The sequence below is a fragment of the Ranitomeya variabilis genome, chromosome 5, assembly GCF_051348905.1.
Source record: "Ranitomeya variabilis isolate aRanVar5 chromosome 5, aRanVar5.hap1, whole genome shotgun sequence".
Classification (NCBI taxonomy): domain Eukaryota; kingdom Metazoa; phylum Chordata; class Amphibia; order Anura; family Dendrobatidae; genus Ranitomeya; species Ranitomeya variabilis.
This window is the reverse complement of record NC_135236.1, coordinates 643004750-643028858: the sequence shown is the minus strand read 5'-3', so window position 1 is coordinate 643028858 and position 24109 is coordinate 643004750. Positions and strand designations below refer to the sequence as shown.

General features: G+C 43.0%; 1 protein-coding gene across 2 annotated transcripts in view; it reads left to right on the top strand.

The window, feature by feature from the left end:
* The window catches only part of MGAT4B (alpha-1,3-mannosyl-glycoprotein 4-beta-N-acetylglucosaminyltransferase B), a 381341-nt gene that overhangs the window by 353468 nt on the left and 3764 nt on the right, over positions 1-24109 (top strand). For both annotated transcript variants that reach the window (XM_077266297.1, XM_077266298.1), the window contains exon 14: positions 22449-22561. In XM_077266297.1, the coding sequence (XP_077122412.1) occupies positions 22449-22561 (113 nt within the window). The remainder of the gene's footprint in view (positions 1-22448; positions 22562-24109) is intronic.

Here is a 24109-nt window from a genome sequence, read left to right as displayed (position 1 = left end):
AACGTAGCCCAGTTAAGTGATGCATCACTGGAATCGGGGTCTCTGCTCCTAAAAGATGCTGCTCCCAGATTAAAAGGCAAAAACCTACTAACACATTTCTTTTTTTTTGCTCAAAATTCTTTTTATTAAAGGATTTTTACAATAAAGGAGAAAGTAACAGGAAAAAAAACAATACAATAATGTCCATAACTTTTGAACATTTATACAAATAATTATAAGGAAAAATATAAAAAGACAGAATAAAGAATTTGGAAGTAGGAAAGGGGGAGAAGCAAAGAGGGAGGGTTGTAGGGGGGGGGGGAAGAAAAGAGAAAAGAAGGAAGAAGAAAAAGGGAAGGGAAAAAAGACTCAGAAGATCATCCTAATTGTATAATCACGGATAAAACTTATAGTAATAATAATTTAAAATATAAAAACATATAATTATGTCTGGCTAAAAAGAAAGATACTTTACAAAAGAGGTTCTTACTGCTCAGGGAGAAATATGTATTCCCATTTAGAATAATATTTTTTTTTTTAAGTATTATTCCTTAACCCCTTCCCGACCCATGACGCCACGTAGGCGTCATGAAAGTCGGTGCCAATCCGACCTGTGACGCCTATGTGGCGTCATGGAATGATTGCGTCCCTGCAGATCGGGTGAAAGGGTTAACTCCAATTTCCCCCAATCTGCAGGGACAGGGGAAGTGGTACTTTAGCCGAGGGGGGGGTGGCTTCTACCCCCCCCCCCCCCCCCCCGTGGCTACGATCACTCTGATTGGCTGTTAAAAGTGAAACTGCCAATCAGAGCGATTTGTAATATTTCACCTAAAAAACTGGTGAAATGTTACAATCCAGCCATGGCCGATGCTGCAATATCATCGGCCATGGCTGGAAACACTTATGTACCCCCCCCCACCACCTCCGATCTCCTCCCCGGTCCTCCGTCCGGTGCTCCGCTCCCCTCCATCGTCCTGTCCGCTCCCCCGTCCTCCTGCCCGCTCCCCCGTGCTCCGATGCCACCCCCCATGCTCAGATCCCCCCCCTCATACTTACCGGGCCTCCCGGTGTCCGTCCGTCTTCTCCATGGGCGCCGCCATCTTCCAAAATGGCAGGCGCATGCGCAGTGCACCCGCCGAATCTGCCGGCCGGCAGATTCGTTCCAGGTATATTTTGATCACTGAGATATAACCTATCACAGTGATCAAAATAAAAAAAATAGTAAATGACCCCCCCCTTATCACCCCCATAGGTAGGGACAATAATAAAAAAAAAAAAAGAAAACATTTTTTTTTCTTTTTCCACTAGGGTTAGGGGTAGGGTTAGGGTTAGGGCATGTGCACACAGTGCGGATTTGGCTGCAGATCCGCAGCGGATTGGCCGCGGATCTGCAGCGGATTGGCAGCTGCGAATTCGTAGCAGTTTTCCATCAGGTTTACAGTACCATGTACACCTATGGAAAACCAAATCCGCTGTGCCCATGGTGCGGAAAATACCGTGCGGATTCCGCAGCATTTTACACCTGTTCCTCAATAGGAATCCGCAGGTGAAATCCGCACAAAAAAACACTGGAAATCCGCTGTAAATCCGCAGGTAAAACGCAGTGCCTTTTACCTGCGGATTTTTAAAAAATTGTGCGGAAAAATCTCACACGAATCCGCAACATGGGCACATAGCCTTAGGGTTAGGTTTGGAATTAGTTAGGGTTGGAATTAGGGCTAGGGTTGGAAATAGGGTTAAGATTAGGCTTGTGGGTAGGGTTACGGATAGGGTTAGGGGTGTGTTGGGGTTACAGTTGTGGTTAGGGTTGGGATTTGGGTTAGGATTGGGGTTAGGGTTGGGATTAGGGTTAGGGTTGGGACTAGGGTTACGGGTGTGTTGGGGTTAGGGTTGTGGTTAGGGGTGTGTTGTGGTTAGGGTTGTGATTAGGTTTATGGCTACAGTTGGGATTAGGGTTAGGGGTGTGTTGGGGTTAGTGTTGAAGTTAGTCAGGGGTCTCCAAACGCAACATGGCGTCACCATTGATTCCAGCCAATCTTGCGTTCAAAAAGTCAAATGGTGCTCCCTCCCTTCCAAGCCCTGACGTGCGCACAAACAGTGGTTTACCCCCACATATGGGGTACCAGCGTACTCAGGACAAACTGGGCAACAACTATTGGGGTCCAATTTCTCCTGTTACCCTTGCGAAAATAAAAAATTACCGTATATACTCGAGTATAAGCCGAGATTTTCAGCCCAAATTTTTGGGCTGAAAGTGCCCCTCTCGGCTTATACTCGAGTCATGATCGGTGGCAGGGTCGGCGGGTGAGGGGGAGAGGGCGCTGAGGCATACTCACCTAGTTCCGGCGTTCCTGACGCTCCCCCTGCCCGTCCCACGGTCTCCGGGTGCAGCAGCCTCTTCCCCTGTTCAGCGGTCACGTGGGACCGCTCATTAGAGAAATGAATAGGCTGCTCCACCTCCCATAGGGGCGGAGCCGCATAATTCATTTCTCTAATCAGTGGTGCCGGTGACCGCTGATAGAGGAAGAGGCTGCGGCACCGAAGACCAGCTGTCCGGGGGAAGGAGCTGGACGCCGGGAGCAGGTAAGTATGTCATATTCACCTGTCCTCGTTCCACACGCCGGGCGCTGTCTCCATCTTCCCGGCGTCTCTCTCTCCGCACTGACTGTGCAGGTCAGAGGGCGCGATGACGCATATAGTGTGCGCGCCGCCCTCTGCCTGATCAGTCAGTGCGGAGAGACGCCGGGAAGATGGCGCCGAGGAGCTGCAAGCAAGACAGGTGAGTATGTGTTTTATTATTTTTATTGCAGCAGCAGCACAGCTATGGGGCAATAATGGACGGTGCAGAGCACTATATGGCAGAGCTATGGGGCAATAATGGTGCAGAGCACTGTATGGCACAGCTATGGGGCAATAATGGTGCAGAGCACTGTATGGCACAGCTATGGGGCAATAATGGACAATGCAGAGCACTATATGGCACAGCTATGGGGCAATAATGGACAATGCAGAGCACTATATGGCACAGCTATGGGGCAATAATGGTGCAGAGCACTATATGGCACAGCTATGGGGCAATAATGGTGCAGAGCACTATATGGCACAGCTATGGGGCAATAATGGTGCAGAGCACTGTATGGCACAGCTATGGGGCAATAATGGACGGTGCAGAGCACTATATGGCACAGCTATGGGGCAATAATGGTGCAGAGCACTGTATGGCACAGCTATGGGGCAATAATGGTGCAGAGCACTATATGGCACAGCTATGGGGCAATAATGAATGGTGCAGAGCACTATATGGCACAGCTATGGGGCAATAATGGTGCAGAGCACTATATGGCACAGCTATGGGACAATAATGGTGCAGAGCACTATATGGCACAGCTATGGGGCAATTATGAACGGTGCAGAGCACTATATGGCACAGCTATGGGGCCATAATGAACGGTATGGAGCATCTATTTTTATTTTTGAAATTCACCGGTAGCTGCTGCATTTTCCACCCTAGGCTTATACTCGAGTCAATAAGTTTTCCCAGTTTTTTGTGGCAAAATTAGGGGGGTCGGCTTATACTCGGGTCGGCTTATACTCGAGTATATACGGTACTTGCCAAAACATAATTTTTGAGGAAAGAACAATTATTTTTTTTGTATAAATCAGTTTTATTGGTCAGAACAATAAAGAAAACATTTGAAAATACAAATTAGTAAGTCTGTGCATTATTAGACAGTATACTGTTACATATTAATTAGATAAAACAATGTTACAATACTTAAGTCTTACAATTTAGATGTCTGACTGATAATGTTGTTATTCGTCTTGAAATTGTGAAATACTAACCTAGAGGTATTTAATAATTATCATTAAGTTGTTTTGTAAACAATTAAGAATATAACATATATTCAAACCAGTTATGGGGGAGACAAACAATTAGAGTAAGAAAAGAAAAGAAAGGGAGGTAGAAAGAAGAAGAGAGGGGTGGATGAAGGTATGGGAATGTGAGAGAAAAGAAAAAAAAAAAAAAAGAGGGGGGGAGAATGGCTGTCGTCCCGTCCGGCGGCCAAAGCGCAGGCCACAAAACGATCCGGGGGCTCACATGAGTGAGCTGTATGATACATCAGGTTCTAGAAATCCAGAGCTCTAGCTCAGGGGTTTCTCTAAAGGCTATCCAGGGGGCCCAAGTATTGTAGGTTTTTTCAAAATTATTAGATGACTGATTTATCAGTTGCTCCATTCTATAAATGTTATTGAGTTCAGCCACAAATTCCGCACGAGAAGGAGATTTTTCTTGTTTCCAAAAGCGTGGAATTAGATTCCTAACTGCGGTGAGAAAATGTCTAAGAATGCCTCTTTTGAATCTAGATATCGATAAGTCACATAAGGACAACAATGCTAGACTCGCTGAAGGTTGGATCTGTGTGATAGACAGCTTGTTATGAAGTTCAAAAATAGCCAACCACAGATCCTTTATGGGGGGGCAGTCCCACCAAATATGCATGTAAGAGCCTATTTCCTTTAAGCATCTCCAACAGGTGTCAGGTGTCGTGGGGAACACCGCATGTACCGTGGATGGGCATCTATACCATCTAGCCAGGATCTTGTAGCTCCTCTCCTGTGATACCGCGCACAATGACGATCTAGACGAGAAGAGAAGGATTTTTCCCCTGTCCTCGGAAGATAATGGTCTCCTCAAATCACCCTCCCATCTCGAGAAAAACATTGGCCAACCCTGCGGCGAAGCTCCCCCCTCTTTGAAGATTTTATATAGCAGTGAGACAGTGTGGTCTGGGGGGTTTGTTGATATGCAGAGTACCTCAAAGGGAGTTAGCGGCCTACTGATATTAGTTTAATAGTCTTGTGGATATAACTTTTCAGCTGCTCATAGAAAAACCAGTCAACAGAGTGTGTTTCTTCCTCTGGGAATAATTCCCGAAGGGATTTCATCCGATTATCCTTCAAATAATCATAGACGATGGGTTTGGAATCTTTTCTTTTATTTAAATACATCTCTTTATGTAGCCCTGCAGGGAAAGTGGGATTATCATAAATCGGAGTCAAGGGGCCCGGGACAGTTGCAATCTGGAGGTCTTTGTTTCTGTTTTTAATAAGGAGCAAAATGTTTCTTGTGAGAAAGGGTACATAAACATCCAGTCCCGTCCCCCTGCCTCCAGACCAGAGAACAACCTGAGAATCACAACCATTAAGATCGTTTTCCAGGTTTACCCATTTTTTACTTGTTTTACTGTGATAAAGATCCAGGATGCATGATCCTATTGATGCATAACTATAGATCGCAAAATCCGGGAGGCCCAGGCCACCCATCAGTTTAGATCTACTTAATAATGAGAGGGAGATACGTGCCCGGTTATGAGACCAAACGAAGCGAGTGATTATTTGTTTGAGGCGAGAAAAGAAGGAGGCTGGTAAAAATAGAGGAATTGTTTGAAAAAAATATAAGAGGCGAGGCAGAAGATCCATTTTAACTGCGTTAATCCTGCCTAACCAAGACGATTGGAGCTTGTGCCATTTCTCTAAATCCGATATTGCTTTTTGAAGGGTTGGCGCAAAGTTAGTCTCAAACAATTTAGATGTTCTACTTGTAATTTTGATACCCAGGTAGGTGAGAAAGTCAAAACGCCATTTAAATGGGAAGGTCGTTCTCAATTTATCTACCAAGGGGAGTGGAAGTGAAATATTCAGGATTTCGGATTTAAGGGAGTTCATTTTAAAATTACTTAAAAGGCCGAATTTATTTCGTTCCGAGATAATGTTTGGTAAGCTCGTAGAGGGGGATGTGATATATAGGAGGATGTCATCCGCGAAAAGTGCTAGTTTATGTTCTTCAGACCGTAATTTTATACCCTTAATTGAGGGGTTATTTCTCAGGGCCACAGCCAGATGCTCCATTGTTAGGACATATAAAAGGGGGGAAAGCGGGCACCCCTGTCTCGTACCATTTCTGATTGGAAACAAATCCGATAATACACCATTTACCTAGACCTGTGCACTAGGAGAGGAATACAAGGTGGAGATCCTGCGCAACATATTTTCTTTTAAGCCAATTTCCTCTAGGGTCTGAAAGATGAACTCCCAATGCACCCGGTCAAAGGCTTTTTCAGCATCGATTGACATAATACATAGGGGATCCCCCCCGCCCCCCACCAACCTGAACAATTATTTTTTTATTTTCACGGCTCTGCGTTATAAACTTCTGTGAAGCACTTGGGGGTTGAAAGTGCTCACCACACATCTAGATAAGTTCCTTGGGGGGTCTAGTTTCCAAAATGGGGTCACTTGTGGGGTGTTTCTACTGATTAGGCACATCAGGGGCTCTGCAAATGCAAAGTGACGCCTGCAGACCATTCCATCAAAGTCTGCATTTCAAATGTCACTACTTCCCTTCCGAGCCCTGACGTGCACCCAAACAGTGGTTTACCCCCACATATGGGGTATCAGCGTACTCAGGAGAAACTGGAAAACAACTTTTGGGGTCCAATTTCTCCTGTTACCCTTGGGAAAATAAAAAATTGTGGGCTAAAAAATCATTTTTGAGAAAAGAAAAATTATTTTTTATTTTCATGGCTCTGTGTTATAAACTTCTGTGAAGCACTTGGGGGTTCAAAGTGCTCACCACACATCTAGATTAGTTCCTTGGGAGGTCTAGTTTCTAAAATGGGGTCACTTGTGGGGGAGCTCCAATGTTTAGGCACACAGGGGCTCTCCAAATCCGATATGGTGTCCGCTAATGATTGGAGCTAATTTTCCATTCAAAAAGCCAAATGGTGCTCCTTCCCTTCCGAGCCCTGCCGTGCGCCCAAACAGTGGTTTACCCCCATATATGGGGTATCATCGTACTCAGGACAAACTGGACAACAACATTTGGGGTCCAATTTCTCCTATTACCCTTGGGAAAATAAAAAATTCCAGGCTAAAAATCATTTTTGAGGAAATAAAAATTATTGTTTATTTTCACGGCTCTGCGTTATAAACTTCTGTGAAGCACCTGGGGGTTTTAAGTGCTCACTATGCATCTAGATAAGTTCCTTGGGGGGTCTAGTTTCCAAAATGGGGTCACTTGTAGGGGAGCTCCAATGTTTAGGCACACAGGGGCTCTCCAAACGCGACATGGTGTCCGCTAACGATTGGAGCTAATTTTCCATTTAAAAAGTCAAATGGCGCGCCTTCCCTTCCGAGCCTTGCCGTGCACCCAAACAGTGGTTTACCCCCACATATGAGGTATCGGCGTACTCAGGAGAAATTGCCCAACAAATTTTAGGATCCATTTTATCCTGTTGCCCATGTGAAAATGAAAAAATTGAGGCTAAAAGAAATTTTGTGTGAAAAAAAAGTACTTTTTCATTTTTACGGGTCAATTTGTGAAGCACCTGAGGGTTTAAAGTGCTCACTATGCTTCTAGATAAGTTCCTTGGGGGGTCTAGTTTCCAAAATGGGGTCACTTGTGGGGGAGCTCCAATGTTTAGGCACACAGGGGCTCTCCAAACGCGACATGGGGTCCGCTAAAGATTGGAGCCAATTTTTCATTCAAAAAGTCAAATGGCGCTCCTTCCCTTCCGAGCCCTGCCGTGCGCCCAAACAGTGGTTTACCCCCACATATGAGGTATCAGCGTACTCAGGACAAATTGGACAACAACGTTCGTGGTCCAGTTTCTCCTTTTACCCTTGGGAAAATAAAAAAATTGTTGCTAAAAGATCATTTTTGTGACTAAAAAGTTAAATGTTCATTTTTTCCTTCCATGTTGCTTCTGCTGCTGTGAAACACCTGAAGGGTTAATAAACTTCTTGAATGTGGTTTTGAGCACCTTGAGGGGTGCAGTTTTTAGAATGGTGTAACTTTTGGGTATTTTCAGCCATATAGAACCCTCAAACTGACTTCAAATGTGAGGTGGTCCCTAAAAAAAATGGTTTTGTAAATTTTGTTGTAAAAATGAGAAATCACTGGTCAAATTTTAACCCTTATAACGTCCTAGAAAAAAAAAAATTTGTTTCCAAAATTGTGCTGATGTAAATTAGACATGTGGGAAATGTTATTTATTAACTATTTTGTGTCACATAACTCTCTGGTTTAACAGAATAAAAATTCAAAATGTGAAAATTGCAAAATTTTCGCCAAATTTCCATTTTTTTCACAAATAAACTCAGAAATTATCGACCTAAATTTACCACTAACATGAAGCCCAATATGTCACGAAAAAGCAATCTCAGAATCGCTAGGATCCGTTGAAGCGTTCCTGAGTTATTACCTCATAAAGGGACACTGGTCAGAATTGCAAAAAACGGCCAGGTCATTAAGGCCAAAATAGGCTGGGTCATGAAGGGGTTAATGGGAACCTGTCACCCCCAAAATCAAAGATGAGCTAAGCCCACAGGCATCAGGGGCTTATCTACACCATTCTGTAATGCTGTAGATAAGCCCCCGATGTAACCTGAAAGAAAAGAAAGAGGTTAGATTATACTCACCCAGGGGCAGTCCGGTCTGGGGCCTCCCATCTTCTTACGATGACGTCCTCTTCTTGTCTTCACCCTGTTGAGGGCAGAGCAAAGTACTGCAGTGCGCAGGCACTGGGAAAGGTCAGAGAGGCCCGGCACCTGCGCACTCCAGTACTTTACTCTGCCCTCAACAGGGTGAAGACAAGAAGAGGACGTCATCTATGAAGATAGGAGGCCCCGGACCGGACCGCGACGCCCATCGGATCAGACCGCCCGCCCAGGTGAGTATAATCTAATCTCTTTTTCTCATCATTCAGGATACATCTGGGCTTATCTACAGCATTCCAGAATGCTGAAGATAAGCCTCTGATGCCATTGGGCTTAGCTCATCTTCGATTTTGGGGGTGACAGGTTCACTTTAAGGCATTAGATAGAATAGTCAATGGAATTATGAGTGAACATTTTGTCAGTAATATCGAATAAGGTTGGACGATCAATATATTTACATCTAGATGTTATAGCAGACTTACTAACCGAAAAAATATGATTGGAAATAGATCTGATTTTCTGAGGGAGTCCGTCTGCATCTAGAGATAAGAGCGATAATTGAGGGGAGAGATTTCTTGTAGATTTATTGACAGAGAGCAATGAGGCGATTTCTCTCCATAGTGTTACAATTTTTGGACACTCCTAAAGAATATGAATAAGATTGCCTCTTTGTCCGCACTTTCTCCAGCACAAGTCTGATTAGTGAGTAAAGTGAGTCTAACTGGAGTGAAGAACCCACGAATAATAGTCTTATAGTAATTTTCATGTAAACTGGCATTAATATTAAATTTATGAGTTATAGTTATCGCTTTCGGCCAACTCTAAGGCTACTTTCACACTAGCGTTAACTGCATTACGTCTCAAAACGTCTTTTTTGCAGAAAAAACGGATGCGTCGAAAAAGTGAAAAACGGAGACAAACGTATGCCACGCATACAGCATTTCGACGGATACGTCGCAAATCCGTTAAACGTTTCCGTCGAAAATACTGGATGCGTTGCATACGTTGCATCCGTTTTTACCATCCGTTGCATCCGTTTTTCCGACGGATCCGTTTTTAAAATGGGAGGCTCCCAAATTTGATTGGCTACTGGAAAATAGGGAAAACTATATAGTTACTGTTTTTACAGCCCATCTTTGTGGGTTTTAGTTTTGTGGCAGCGATGGAAGGTGTTCTTGGGAGGATTGCTAGTTTGGTTACCGACGTTATCTTTGAGACGAATCGCCTGGACATCATAGTGCGGGAGAAGGAGGCGGCAGCGGAAAGGCGTAGGATGCTTCTGCAGCAATGGAGACGACTGTGGATTCATCCGATTAATGAACTGCGGATTCATCCAATTAATGAACTGCGGATGACCCAGGGTGTCCAGTCCACTCTGTACCTGGAGTTGCGGCACAATCCACACAAATTCCACAACTATGTGCGGATGAGGCTGGAAAATTTTGACTTTTTGCTTGCAAAAATGGAGGATGTCATCCGAAGACAGGACACAAGGATGAGGCTTGCCATCACACCGGCGGAGCGGCTGATGGTGACCCTGCGGTAAGCCTAATTTTTTTCCTGTCATTGGTCATTTTTAATGTTATATTACATGCTGCAGACAATACTGCGCTGGCATACTGCGCACTATTTTCTGCAGCATGTAATTTTTGTTTTCTTTGCGGCCATTCCACTGCTTTTTTTAAATGTCATTGCTGATATTGAATGTTCTATAACAGACTGCAGAAAATACTGCGCTGAAATATTGCGGTGCATTTTCTGCATTATTTTTTTTTTTGGGGGGGGGGGGTTTGTTTAAATGCAACTGCTTTTTTTCTGTCATTGGTCATTTTTAATGTTATATTACATGCTGCAGACAATACTGCGCTGGCATACTGCGCACTATTTTCTGCAGCATGTAATTTTGGTTTTCTGGGCGGACATTCCACTGCTTTTCTTCATGTCATTGGTCATTTTTAATGTTATATTACATGCTGCAGACAATACTGCGCTGACATACTGCGCACTATTTTCTGCAGCATGTAATTTGGGTTTTCTTGGCGGACATTCCACTGCTTTTTTTTAAATGTGATTGCTGATATTGAATGTTCTATAACAGACTGCAGAAAATACTGCGCTGAAATATTGCGTTGCATTTTCTGCATTTTTTTTTTATTTGGGTTTGATGACATGCAACTGCTTTTTTTTCTGTCATTGGTCATTTTAAATGTTATATTACATGCTGCAGACAATACTGCGCTGGCATACTGCGCACTATTTTCTGCAGCATGTAATTTTGGTTTTCTGGGCGGACATTCCACTGCTTTTTTTACACCGGTTTCATGCTTGTTTGATTGTGTGTCCCGTCCTTTAAAAAAAAAAAAACAGTGAAATTAACAGTGCCATATTGAAACTTGTTGGTCTGTGCAATTTTTGTTAATTTTTTTTTTTTTTTTTTTTCTTACAGTTTCCTAGCTACGGGTGAATCTATAACTTCGCTCCATTACCAATTCAGGCTGGGCATTTCCACTATTTCTGGAATAGTGAAGGACACATGTCGGGCTATTTGGACCACTTTGCAACCAGAGTATATCCCCCAACCATCCATGGAAATCTGGTTGCGAAGTGCTGAAGAGTTTCAGCAAATTTGCAATTTCCCTAATTGTGTGGGTGCAGTTGACGGGAAACATATAAGGATTTCGAAACCGGCAGGAACAGGATCGGAGTACTATAATTACAAGAAGTATTTCTCCATCGTCCTTATGGCTATTGCAGATGCCAACTGCAAGTTCCTTGCCGTGGACATCGGAGCATATGGACGGTCCAACGATTCCCAAGTTTTTAAAAACTCACCAATGGGTCGTTGCCTTTATGGAGAGAGCTACGATTTCCCGCCAGCCAGACCACTGCCAGGAACAAGTGAACCAGCCATGGAATATGTCTTTGTAGGTGATGAAGCCTTTCAACTGTCGCCGCACCTACTGAAACCGTACAGTAGTCGGAACTTAACCCATACCAAGCGGGTCTTTAATTACCGGCTTACTAGAGCACGAAGAGTCGTGGAGTGTTCTTTTGGCATATTGACGGCGAAGTGGCGAGTTCTGCTGACGGCTATCAAACTGAAAAACACCACTATAGACGAGGTAGTTAAAGCCTGTGTGGTGCTCCACAACTTTGTCCTTTCAAAGGAGCCCGTTTCCTTGGATGATGAAGAGTTGGAGACCACCTTGTGGGACTACCGCAGCAGCTCGGTTCGCTCTACAGGTTCAGTTACAAGGATGAGGGACCAGTTTGCCGATTATTTTGTCTCACCTGTCGGGCGGATCCCGTGGCAAGACATGATTGTGTAACCTGTTTCTCATGTGTTTTGTTTATGTAAAAAATGTGTTTCTACCCAAAAAAAAAAAAGGCCCAAAAGCGTGGTTTTCTTGCTAGTAAAACCATTGTGTTATACCTTTCACATGTCTGGTGTTTGTTTTTATTAAACCTTTTCTATTATATTACCTTAATAAATCCACACACACACAAAGAATAGAATTTAAATCAGAGAAAATTTTATTTTAACTTTTTTTTTTTTTAAATATTTTTTTTTTGACAAAATAAGGTATTTTTTATTTTCCATTTTTTTTTTAAAAACAGTTTGTTAATATTTGAAAAAAAAAATTTAGCAAGCAATAACAAAACATTACTAAAGGTTTTCAAAGTGTGGGGTGGAGATACTAGGGGAGGAGGGGCAGGAAGGTTGGACCACGTCGATAGATGGGGAAACCCTACTTGTTTGGGGTACAGTGGAAGGGGGGGTAAAACCAGGAGGCTGAGCAGAGGGGGGTGGTGTTGGGGTAGGGGGAATACTAACTGGGGAAGGTAAGCTGGGCAAGGAAGAAAACAGTGGGGAATGAATTTGGTTTGGGGGCCGGGATGGGGACTGGGTTGGGTATTGTGACTGGGTTGGGTAGTGGGACTGGGTTGGGTAGTGGGACTGGGTTGGGTAGTGGGACTGGGTTGGGTAGTGGGACTGGGTTTGGTAATGGGGCTGGTGTGGGGATTGGGGCTGGGTTTGGTAATGGTGCTGGTGTGGGTATTGGGGCTGGGTTTGGTAATGGTGGGTATGGTGTGGAAATGGGGCCTGGGGTGGAAATGGGGCCCTTGGTGGGGCCTGGTGTGGAAATGGGGCCTGGGGTGGAATTGTAGTGGAGGTGTGGGGAGGTGTGTGGGTAGATTGGGGGTCATTAACGGCCTGCAGTAGAGCATTATGGCAGGTATTCATTACCCGCATCTGTTGCTCAAAAGAAAGATTCTCCATGCTCCTGAGCATGGATTGAAAAAAAAATATTGGCCGGATCGGGACTTACAGCTGAATGCAGCCTATCCAAGCGACTGCTGGTTTCCTGGCTTGTTTCACTGATGCGTGACTGCACCATGTTGAAACCAGCAGTCACTTGCTCTCCCAAAATTTTGAAAGAGCCTTGGAAGGATGCATTCAGGTGTAAGAATTCAGGAGCATAGCTCCTTTCCTGACCCCTCTGTCGCTGACGCCACGAACCTAATGGTGGTCTCGAGGTGGCAGGATCAGAGGGGTGGGGTAAAGGGAACGCTATCTGTTCAGCATCAGATGCGAGCAATGAAGCCTGCAATAATGCTCCACTGCTTGGGGCGGATGAAGTGGAGGGGACAGAGGGGTCAGAGGAGGGGACAGAGGGTTCAGAGGAGGGGACAGTGGTGTGGGGCCTACCGACGTGGCCCTCAGTGGCGGACTCAGGAGGGATCGCTCCAGAGGGCGCAGAGGAAGATGCAGGCGCACGGTGGCTGGAGAAGGTGCTGTGAAAGAAAAAACAAAAGAAATTAATACATTGAAATGAAAAAGCCCTGACTGAAAGCAAACTAAGTAGACAGGTTAACATGGTCATTAGTGGGCTGTAGAATACTTACACTCTGCTCAGCATGGTTCGCCTCAGGAAGGAGAGGGCCTGGCCATATTTGTATTTCCTCCTCTTCCTTCCTGCAGAGCCACTCGGGGCCTACATCTCTGCGTTGAATTCCCTCTTAAAGCGATCCCTCAGTGACCGCCACCGCTTCCTAACCTTTTGAACTGTGAAGACAAGAATCAAAAGAAAAAAAAAATTGGTAAATGCTATACATTACAGTCAGCTCAAAACATCACTGGAAAGTGAATACTTACCTAGTTTGCTCAGCTGCTGAGGATGAAGGCTCTCCCTCCTTGGAAACAGGTTGTGACACACTTCGTCCCAGAGCCGACGGGTGACACCGGTATCGGCATGCCTGCGGTCAGCCATGTTCCACAGCGGCTCCCGCTCGCGAACCTCCTCAATGAGGCTGTCGATGTCGTCGTCATCATCATCATCATCATCCTCTTCTGCGGGAGCACGCTGTGAAGCCTGTGCCAAAAAAAAGAAGAAAAACAAATGAATTAGTACACTGAAACACTAAAGTACCAATAGAATCCCCCTCCCAAAAAAAAAACAACTCACTGATGGCCGACCGCGGCGACGAGTCCGCCGACTCTGGGAGTGTCTGCGAGAACCTTCAGCGGCAGCAGCAGGAGCAGCAGCAGCAGCCTGAAATAAAGGAAACAAATTCTCAGTTGTGTAGGCATATATTTTCTGTGTTTAGTTATGTATGAAAATCTGTTTTGTGTATGGTGCAGTGTTATGTGCGAAGCAACTGTTTCCCCACTACTTACACTTGGTTCCTCCTCCACTGGCATCTCTCCACCCGTCTCGCCCCCTTCTGACAGCTCTTCATCTGATTCAGCTTCCTGTTGAAACATAATTTATGCATGTAGTGATCAAAAAAAATGTAAATTAAAAAAAAATAAAAAAAAAATTTGTGTTAACTTACCAATACACGCTGTTGCTGTGGAGGAGGGCTGTCAGAAGAGGACATTGTTTTGGTAGCAAGGCCGGCGGCTGTGGTCCTGGTGTTTCTGTAAAAGTTAAAAGACACTTGCAATCTGCTCTACACATTGAAGCAGCAGATTTGGGGTCTTCAAAACTTACTTTGAAAGATTTGTGGCTGTGGTCCTGGTGGGCTGGTCAGTGGCTGACAGGCGGCGGCTGTGGTCCTGGGCTGACAGGCGGCGGCTGTGGTCCTGGGCTGACAGGCGGCGGCTGTGGTCCTGGGCTGACAGGCGGCGGCTGTGGTCCTGGGCTGACGACAGCCGGTGGATGTGGTCCTGGTGTCTCTGTAAGTTAAAAGACACTTGCAATCTGCTCTACACATTGAAGCAGCAGATTTGGGGTCTTCAAAACTTACTTTGAAAGATTTGTGGCTGTGGTCCTGGTGGGCTGGTCAGTGGCTGCGGTCCTGGTGTATCTGTAATATGTATAATTGATTTATAGTTAGACCACCCCCTGAACTAGGTAATGTTTAACGATAAACACCCTGCAAAAATGATGTCAGAAATGTTCATTACAGGTGAACACCAAAACATCCCAAAAAAAGTTGCACGTTATAGCATTCATTTCCATGTCCCAAAAAATAACACTTTGAAATGTTAAACCCACCCTGCAAAAATATATTTGCCACATTTTATTTTAAAAAATCACCCTCCCCCCTAAAATAAAACCTTTTCAGTATAACCTTTATTAAAAAATAACCCCTCAACCAACTCTGTATTGTATGTGTAACCATTGTTACATACACCAGTTTTAAATTTACCTTTATGAAATGATACTACGGACATTTTTAAAAAAAAAAAACATTTTATTATTCTCTTTTTTTTTCACTTTTTTTTTAAAAAAATCACAATTAGGAGCTGAAATGCTCTTTATTTTAAATACAAGTACATCAACTGCAAATGGTTTTAACAGGAAAATAAAATCACTTTTAAATAGAAAAAAAAAAACACTCACACATTCAAACCACAAGCTGCAGACCGCTAGACTTTTAAAAAATACATCAGATAAATAAAAAAACAAACAAAAAAAAACATTTTAACCACATGCTACACAGACCACTATACAGTCAATACATCAGAAAAAGGCAATTAACCAATTAAAGCCTGGACAAATGCACATGCAATCAACAAGACGCACACAAACATGCATGGTATGTGTCCACATTCCGGATCGCATCAGGATTTGGTCAGAATTTTCCATCAGTATTTGTAAGCCAAAACCAGGAGTGTAACAATTTGAGGGAAAGTAGGAAAACAGGCACACTTTTGCTTTTATCACCCACTCCTGGTTTTGGCTTACAAATACTGATGGAAAATCCTGACCAAATCCTGATGCAATCCTGAACATGGACACATACCCTCCCACATGAACAGGCATAAGATTGGCAAAGGCATAATAAGGTGCAGGCACATGAAGACATACTTACAAAAGCACACAGCCGTACAAAAATACACACACACACGCACGCACATAAGCTTTATGCAAATACACATATGTACAACAAAGGCAGAAAGGTGAACCCAATCAGAAGACGCATACACACTCACATACACACACATACAAATGGCTGACAATCCTTTGGCTGGAGCTGCAGGTCTTCACAGTGGCTGGCATCATGGTGGATCTGGACTCTAGCATGGCACTGGCTGGTGCAGGACGATGGCAGGCCTCAGGTTCTCTTCAGGTTTTAAGCTCTTGCTGTAGTCAGTAGTACCTCATACACACAGAAATGCACAGGCACACAGATGCACACAAAAATTGCAATACTCACACTGGCTCTATGGTGGCTGGAGTCCTGTGGCTGGAGTCCTGTGGCTGGAGTCCTGTGGCTGGAGTCTTGTGGCTGGAGTCTTGTGGCTGGAGTCTTGTGGCTGGAGTCTTGTGGCTGGAGTCTTGTGGCTGGAGTCTTGTGGCTGGAGTCTTGTGGCTGGAGTCCTGTGGCTGGCTCCTGTGGCTGGCTCCTGTGGCTGGCTGGGGTCTTGCTGGCAGTCTGGAGTCTTGCTGGCAGTCTGGAGTCTTGGTGGCAGGCTTCTTCTCTGTAGGCTTCTTGCTGGCATATGTGGGGTTGAAGGCCCAGGCCAGGTTTATATAGATTTGGGGGTGTCTGGCCAATTGGCAACAACATCCTGCTTCTGAGCATGCTCAGTGTAAAAAAACGTATTGCAGCGCTGTATTGCGTCGTACGACGTGTCCCGACGCATCCGTCGCTCATAGGCTTCCATTGCAGCCAACGACGTATGCCGCAGGATGCGTCGCGACACGTTTTTTAGGCGGAGACAAAAAACGTTACAAGCAACGTTTTTTTGAGACGACGTGTCGCCAAATTTCGACGCATACGTCGTAAAACGTACACGACGTATGGCAATACGTCGCAATACGTCGCCAATACAAGTCTATGGGAAAAAAACGCATCCAGCAAAAACTTTTGCTGGATGCGTTTTTTAGAAAAAAAGACGTTTTGAGACGTAATGCAGTTAACGCTAGTGTGAAAGTAGCCTAAGAAGAAAAGTGTAGATTCAAATCATTTTCCCATTTTAGCATGCAACTGGACTTTGCAAAACACATACATCAGTATTGAATAAAGCAATCAATAGAGTAATTATGGCTCGAGGAAGGGAAATGGGAAGAGAAAGCTTATTTCTGATGAATTTTCTTAAGTCCAGAAAGTTACAAAATTCCTCATCTGGAAGATTGTAAGACACTTTTAAAGAATGAAAATTTATATTAGGGAGTGCAGATTGAAATATATAGTTAAATAAAGTTTATCCAAAGGAAAATAGCTTAGATTATTATATGTAAGTTTTTGAAACTTTTTCCATAAAAGTATAGTAGATTCTATTAATGGGTGATCTGGGATTGGTAAAGAGTGATCTAGGCAATGGGAGAAAACGAGGAATGACAAAGGAGAACTCTTGTTTAAGGATTTCTCCATACTTGCCCAACACGTCCTCCCTTCATCTATAAACCAATTTCTACTTTGCACAATGATGTTGGTATCGCCATAGGCTTTGATATTAGGTAACCCAATACTTCCTTTCCCTTTGGGCTTAGGCTACGTTCACATTTGCGTTGCGTCGGGCGCAGCCGCGGCGACACATGCATCATGCGCCCCTATATTTAACATGGGGGGGGCGCATGGACATGCGTTGTGTTGCGTTTTGTGACGCATGCGGTTTTTTGGCGCAAGCGTCAGGGCGCAGAGGACGCTGCATGTTGCATTATTTTTGCGCTAAAAAAATGAACGCATGCATCACAAAAAGCTGCATTTTGCTGCGTTTTGCATGCGTTTTGGGTGCGTTGTGCGTTGCGTCGCCGACGCAGCACACAACAATGCAAATGTGAATGTAGCCTTAAATAGTGTTTTTGCAATTCTTGCTGTTTTAGCCATACATAAATAGATAATTGCTTATGAAGCTTTTTAACCCAAAGATCTTGGATCAGGATAGGAATTGTCCTAAAACTATATTGTAACTTAGGTAATATAATAATTTTATAAAGGGCAATCCTTCCAACCACGAGGAATTTACATTATCAAATTTATCAATGGAAATTTTGATCAGTTTTAAAACATTAGATAGGTTCTCATCCGGAGTATTATAAAATGTTTTTGTTACCGTACTTTTATTCCTAACTAAGTAATATTAGATTTTTCCCAAGAGTAAAGAAACTCATTCTGGATTGAGTATCTTAAGTGGGAGTCCAAGAAAAAAAACTAGGATTTTTGACTTTTTAAAATTTATAGTAAGAAAACAAGGCAAAGTCTTTAATTTCTGAGGAGAACGCTCTTAAGAAATTAATTGGATCGGTAATGGTAAATAGAGCATCATCCACAAATAACCCAATTTTGCATGCCCTGATTAGTTCTGATAGATTCCTCAAAAGGTTCCATTCTAAGAGCGAAGAGAAGAGGGGACGTGGACAACCATGACTGGTAACATTAGATCTAAAGATATTATTAGATAGCTGATTGCTGACATAAACCTTTGCTGTTGGGTGAGAGTACGAAGCCGAAATTGCCATAAGAATATGACCTTGAACACTAAATTTATTTAATGACGCAAATGATCTCCCAGTTAATCCGATCCAATGCCTTTTCAGCATCTAAAGATCGTAAAATAGCTGGGTATTTCTTCTTTTCCACTGACAATAATAGGTTAAAAATTCCTCTTGTGCCATCCGAGGCTTGTCTCCCCTTGACAAAACCAACTTTGTCTGAATGTACTAATTTAGGAATGATTTTTGGTAGTCTTTCAGATATCAATTTTGTAATAGATATTTATATATGTATTCAAAAATGAGATGGGTCTATAATTCGAAAACAAATTGGGTTCATTGTTTTGCTTGGGTATAACAACTATGGTTGCATGTAAGAATTCTTTCGGAAATGATCCTCGGTACAGGTTTGATTAAACATAAATGTCAAGGGGAGAGAAAGGTGATGCCCAAATAGCTTGTAGCACTCATTAGGAAGACCGTCGGGAGCTGGAGATTTGTTCTTTTTTAACTTATGATTTGCTGCCTCAGTTTTGTCAGTGCAGAAGGGAGCGTTAAGTGAATTAATTTGGGGGGAAGGTCAGTATTGGAAAGAAACTTGTTTATTTCTTGGATATTCGATTGAGGGATGTCTGTGTCCTCTTTTAAATAGTTTAGGGAAGAGTAGAAAGTCGCAAATTGATCTGCTATATCTTGAGGGTGTACATATTTAATATCAGATTTTTAAGAGAGATTACTCTTGACCTTATTTTCTGTAGTTTGGCTTTGTTGGTGATGAGACATTCAAGCATCTGAACACATCAAATAGTTGTTCCTTGATTATCCAATTTTCAAGGTAAACGTTACATTCCTGGAAGAAGGCCTTGTGTCCATACTTTGATCGGGGATTATATTGAAGTCGCCAAATAAAATTAGTTTTTCTTTTTGATGTTTGGACATCTTTTTCATCGATTTATTAAGAAAGGAAACTTGTCCTCTATTAGGGGCATAAATATTTACTATATTTATAGGTAAGATTATCTAAAGTGCATATAAGGATATGGAAATGCCCATTAATATCTATAAATTCCTCTAAGTTCATGTACAGCTGTAAATACAGCGGTCTTTTTCGTAAAAGATCTGTAAGTATGGGGAAAACTCTTAAGGGAAAGATTTTGAGGATTCCACTTTCTCATCAGTAACTTTACGCTTCTGATTGATTTCTTTTAGTGGAGTCTGAATATAATCAAATCTTTTATTCTCATTAATATCCAGCTGTTGGATTGTGGACTTAAGTAGTTCAGATAGAAACCTCTCAGATGGAGTTAAGTTTCCTGGTTGCCAACCAATAGAGAAGAGCATGTGTTTCCTTTGGAATCCGATGTTCTAGAGCAGTATTTCCCAAACTCCAGTCCTCACGGACCCCAACAGGTCATGTTTTCAGGATTTCCATAGTGCTGCACAAGTGAGAGAATTCCTGATACTTCCATCACCTGTGCAATACTAAGGAAATCCTGAAAACATGACCTGTTGGGGTCCAGGAGGAATGGAGTTTGGGAAACACTGGTCTAGAGGGATGAGAAGCAGAGAACTCATTGTGTCCAATCTCAGGCTCTACTTTGTATGGAGAGACGAAGAAACCTATACAAAGAATTAGTCCTTCAATAAATTTCCACATAAAATATAAATTTTATTGAGACATATGTTTAAAAAACTTTTTCTTTAAAAAGGAGATGAAGTCACACAGGACAAAAAACTGAAAGAACAAGCCAACACTGAGCAGAAAGATAAACTGTGTCAAAAATTATATACAAAAAATGCAGAGACTTGCAATAATAATCCCTAGATTAATATATAAAAGCAAATGTGCTTAAATAGAATGGGATAAAATACTAGGTGCAAGTAAATAAACGGGACTTGACCGGGTTTGGATTACATTCTATATTCAATAGCTTTAGTAGAATGTTTGGAGCCTTTTTTAGTATTGCTCCTAGGCTCTTTGTTGGTGTCTCTGACAGAGGGGTCTTTCCGAGCCTGAGAATCGGCTGGCTGAGCGGTAATTTGAATTGTGCGTGCTTGCGACATGCAGCTATTTTCCCCCTTAGGAGATTTCCCAGAGTGCAGTGACTCCTCTGAGCTTCTATAAGAAACCTTTATAAATGTAACATCAGAGTTACCTGTTGGGTCCTTGCGCAGCGCTCTATGTCACTACTGCCGCTGGGAAGTGATGTGCTTTGCTGCGGGACCGAAGTTATACTTACCGCAGCAGCATCTTTGGCTCCACTGGTATGCGCAGGGACTGTTTTGGCAGGGTGAGTAATTTTTCTTCTGACCACCATAGATGGTTCCAATGGGGTCTTGAGGGGGAGTCTCCAGGGGGGTCCCTTGATGGTCTGAGCAGTGTGATGAGGGAAGCACTGAAGCGTGATGTTGGATTTCTCTCACATACTTACAGCCTTGTAGCTGTGGAGCCGACAATTCCTTACAGAATAATGATAATTTAGAGATTATAAGGTTTTCAGAGTCCAAGGAGGTCTCAAAATGATCCAGGAATATCCCAGGGAGGTTATAGTCGAGTGTGCTAGGCTCCCAGTCTTTAATTTAGATCTTAAAGGGGTCTTCCACTACTAGGACAACCCCTTCTTAAACTAAATGTCAAGACCCGATAAAAATAAATCTATACTCACCTTCCGTCTCGGCGCCGGTCCCATGATGTCTGCACTCGCGGTCCTGGGGCTGTGATGCGTTGAAATGACACGTGATACCTGGCGCCCAATCAGCGCTGGCGTCTGTCTCCGCCTATTCTCTAAATTATTACGAAGAGGAAGTCCGAGATTAGTTATATCCCGGACTTCCGCTTGATGTTCAGTTGTCCAGAGGCGGAGACAGTGATGCCAGAGCTGATTGGGGGCTGGGCATCACGTGTTATAACACAGCATCACAGCCCCAGGACCGTGAGCGCCAACACCGCTGGAAGGGAGCCGGTACGGAAAGTGAATATAGGTTTGTTTATTTTATCAGGGCCGAACATTTAGTTAAGAAGGGATTGTCCTAGTAATCTATATTTCATCAGAGCCTCAGAAAGAAGTGACCATTCCTGTGCACCTTCAGTCCACCCCCGACAAATTTTTTTTAAGTAATGTAACGGTGAATGTGTGGCGGTACCCTTGTGACGGTGAATGTGTGGAGGTACCCTTGTGACGGTGAATGTGTGGCGGTACCCTTGTGACCGTGAATGTGTGGAGGTACCCTCGTGACGGTGAATGTGTGGAGGTACCCTCGTAACGGTGAATGTGTGGAGGTACCCTCGTAACGGTGAATGTGTGGAGGTACCCTCGTAACGGTGAATGTGTGGCGGTACCCTCGTAACAGTGAGTGTATGGCGGTACCCTCGTAACAGTGAATGCGTGGCGGTACCCTTGTAACAGTGAATGTATGGCGGTACCCTTGTAACAGTGAATGTGTGGCGGTACCCTTGTAACAGTGAATGTATGGCGGTACCCTTGTAACAGTGAATGTGTGGCGGTACCCTTGTAACAGTGAATGTGTGGCGGTACCCTTGTAACAGTGAATGTGTGGCGGTACCCTTGTAACAGTGAATGTGTGGCGGTACCCTTGTAGTTCTGTCCAGCCCATAGATCGGCTAACTACCCTTGTCATTGCTAAAAGGAGATCTCACACAGATGGCAGCATGGAAAATGTTATGTCATGCCTGAGCGTTTTTGGTATTGATAACTTTTAATGACACTTATTAGCGTCAAATTAAATTACATTTATTAAATTAAGAAAACTTTCTTAATTAAATTTTGGAATCAGAAGTCATGGTATAGAGTTTCATATCGGCTATAATATTAATGATCAGGTAATAACTGCATCTGATTAGCTAATATTCAATTACTAAGTCAAATCTTGGATACGGTGTATAAATCATTTGAAATGAAATATTATCGTCATGAATTTTGGCCATCGGAGAACTCCAATGAAAATTTTTAATATACCGTGTATATATATATATATATATATATATATATATATATATATATATATATATATATATATATATATATATTTTACTTTACTTTTGCTCTTTTTCATCTTTAGGATCATTCAATAAGGGCATAGCCGAAGGAGAAGTGGATTCTTCGTTTGGGCCACTAGAGGCGCTGCGTCTCTGTATTCAGACAGATTCTCCAGTATGGGTCATTTTAAGTGAGGTATGTGGAGGAGAAAACAGTTTTTATGGATGAAAGAAAATTGTAGCTTGCCATTTATTTTGAATTTGTCATTTTAAAAGTTTATCTTTAAGACCCTGTTAACACACACAGGATTTTTGTGCTGAAATCCAATTTAAAATTTGTCAACAATCTGCATCACATGCATGGGAATGGGTTTTCGCAACGCCTTGGAACCCTGGATCATTATTCGTCAGCCACCTCTCCCAACTAAATTTTCTTAATCACATTTGTTAAGTTATAAAGACTTCCAATATACTTTCTGTGCCAATTATTCTTCATTTTCAAGATCTGTGCTTGCTTTGATTCATGGACTGATTTTTAAACCATGAAGGTTCCTATCTAATGAAGAGATCTTATAGGGAACCTGTCAGGTTCCCCAATGCTATAAAACTATCCCCATTAAATGTTGAAGCCTTTTTCCAAGATTAAAGGGAAGCTGTTTGCATGAGAATGCAGTCCACTCCACAGACAGCATTTTATAGAGCTGGGGGAGCTGAGTCTATATATATATTCAGTCTATTCTCTGTTATAAAAAGAGTCAGACTGGGGCCCACAGGTGAATTGACCCTAGGGGCCCACCCTACAGCTATATGCAAATACCTGTTAGCCGTTATCCCTGTTATAGTGGAGCATCGACTGTAAAACACCGGCGGCTCCTGAACATCTACTGTGCGCCACCATAACTGGGATGTACAATTACGGCAGTTTGCATTAACAGGTGTTCTTTGATGAAAACAAGTCATCACAGGTTAGATAGGCGATAACTTATTCATTGGTAGAATCTGACCATTGGAAACCGCATCAATTGGAAGAATGGGAAACGTTTGTCCCTGACGGGGCAATTTTATCCCCATTTTAAAACGTTCAGTCAGTATTTTGCCTTAGTATTTGTAAGCCAAAACCAGTAGTGGGTGATAAGTGCGGAAGTGGTCCAAGTGTTTCTATTCTACTTTTCCTATAATTGTTCCACTTCTGGTTTTTGCTGAAAAATACTTATGTAAAATACTGACCAAATGCTGAATGTGTGAACATGGCCTTAGGATAGGTGATTACTTGTTTTCACCATAGAACTCCTGTAAGTGCATATTTGCTACTGTGTAATAGTCACAGGACAGGGAGGGGTTAAACATCCAAGTATTTAATCTCTATTGAAAATCAAGAATCTTCCTCTTATTGATATCAGAGAGAACAAGTGACCAACATATATAACACAATCCACTATATCAAGATCAATAATACCACCACACCGTGACCAGACCACATATTGCCACCACATAGTGACCGAATACTAGAATACTGATCATTAATAAAAACTACAATACTAATAACACTAATATTACTCATTGGCGACATAGTGGCCCGTTGCTTCCGATGGAGAGTGGGCCCCCCATTCGTCCCAGGCCCGGTCATCACGGCGGGTCAGTTTGAACGCTTTTAAAGGGCCTGTGCTCGTAAAAACATTTCCCCCTTCTTCTTTTCTCTCTCAAGCCCACTGGTACCACGCCAGGCAAGTCTGACCCTGGTTAT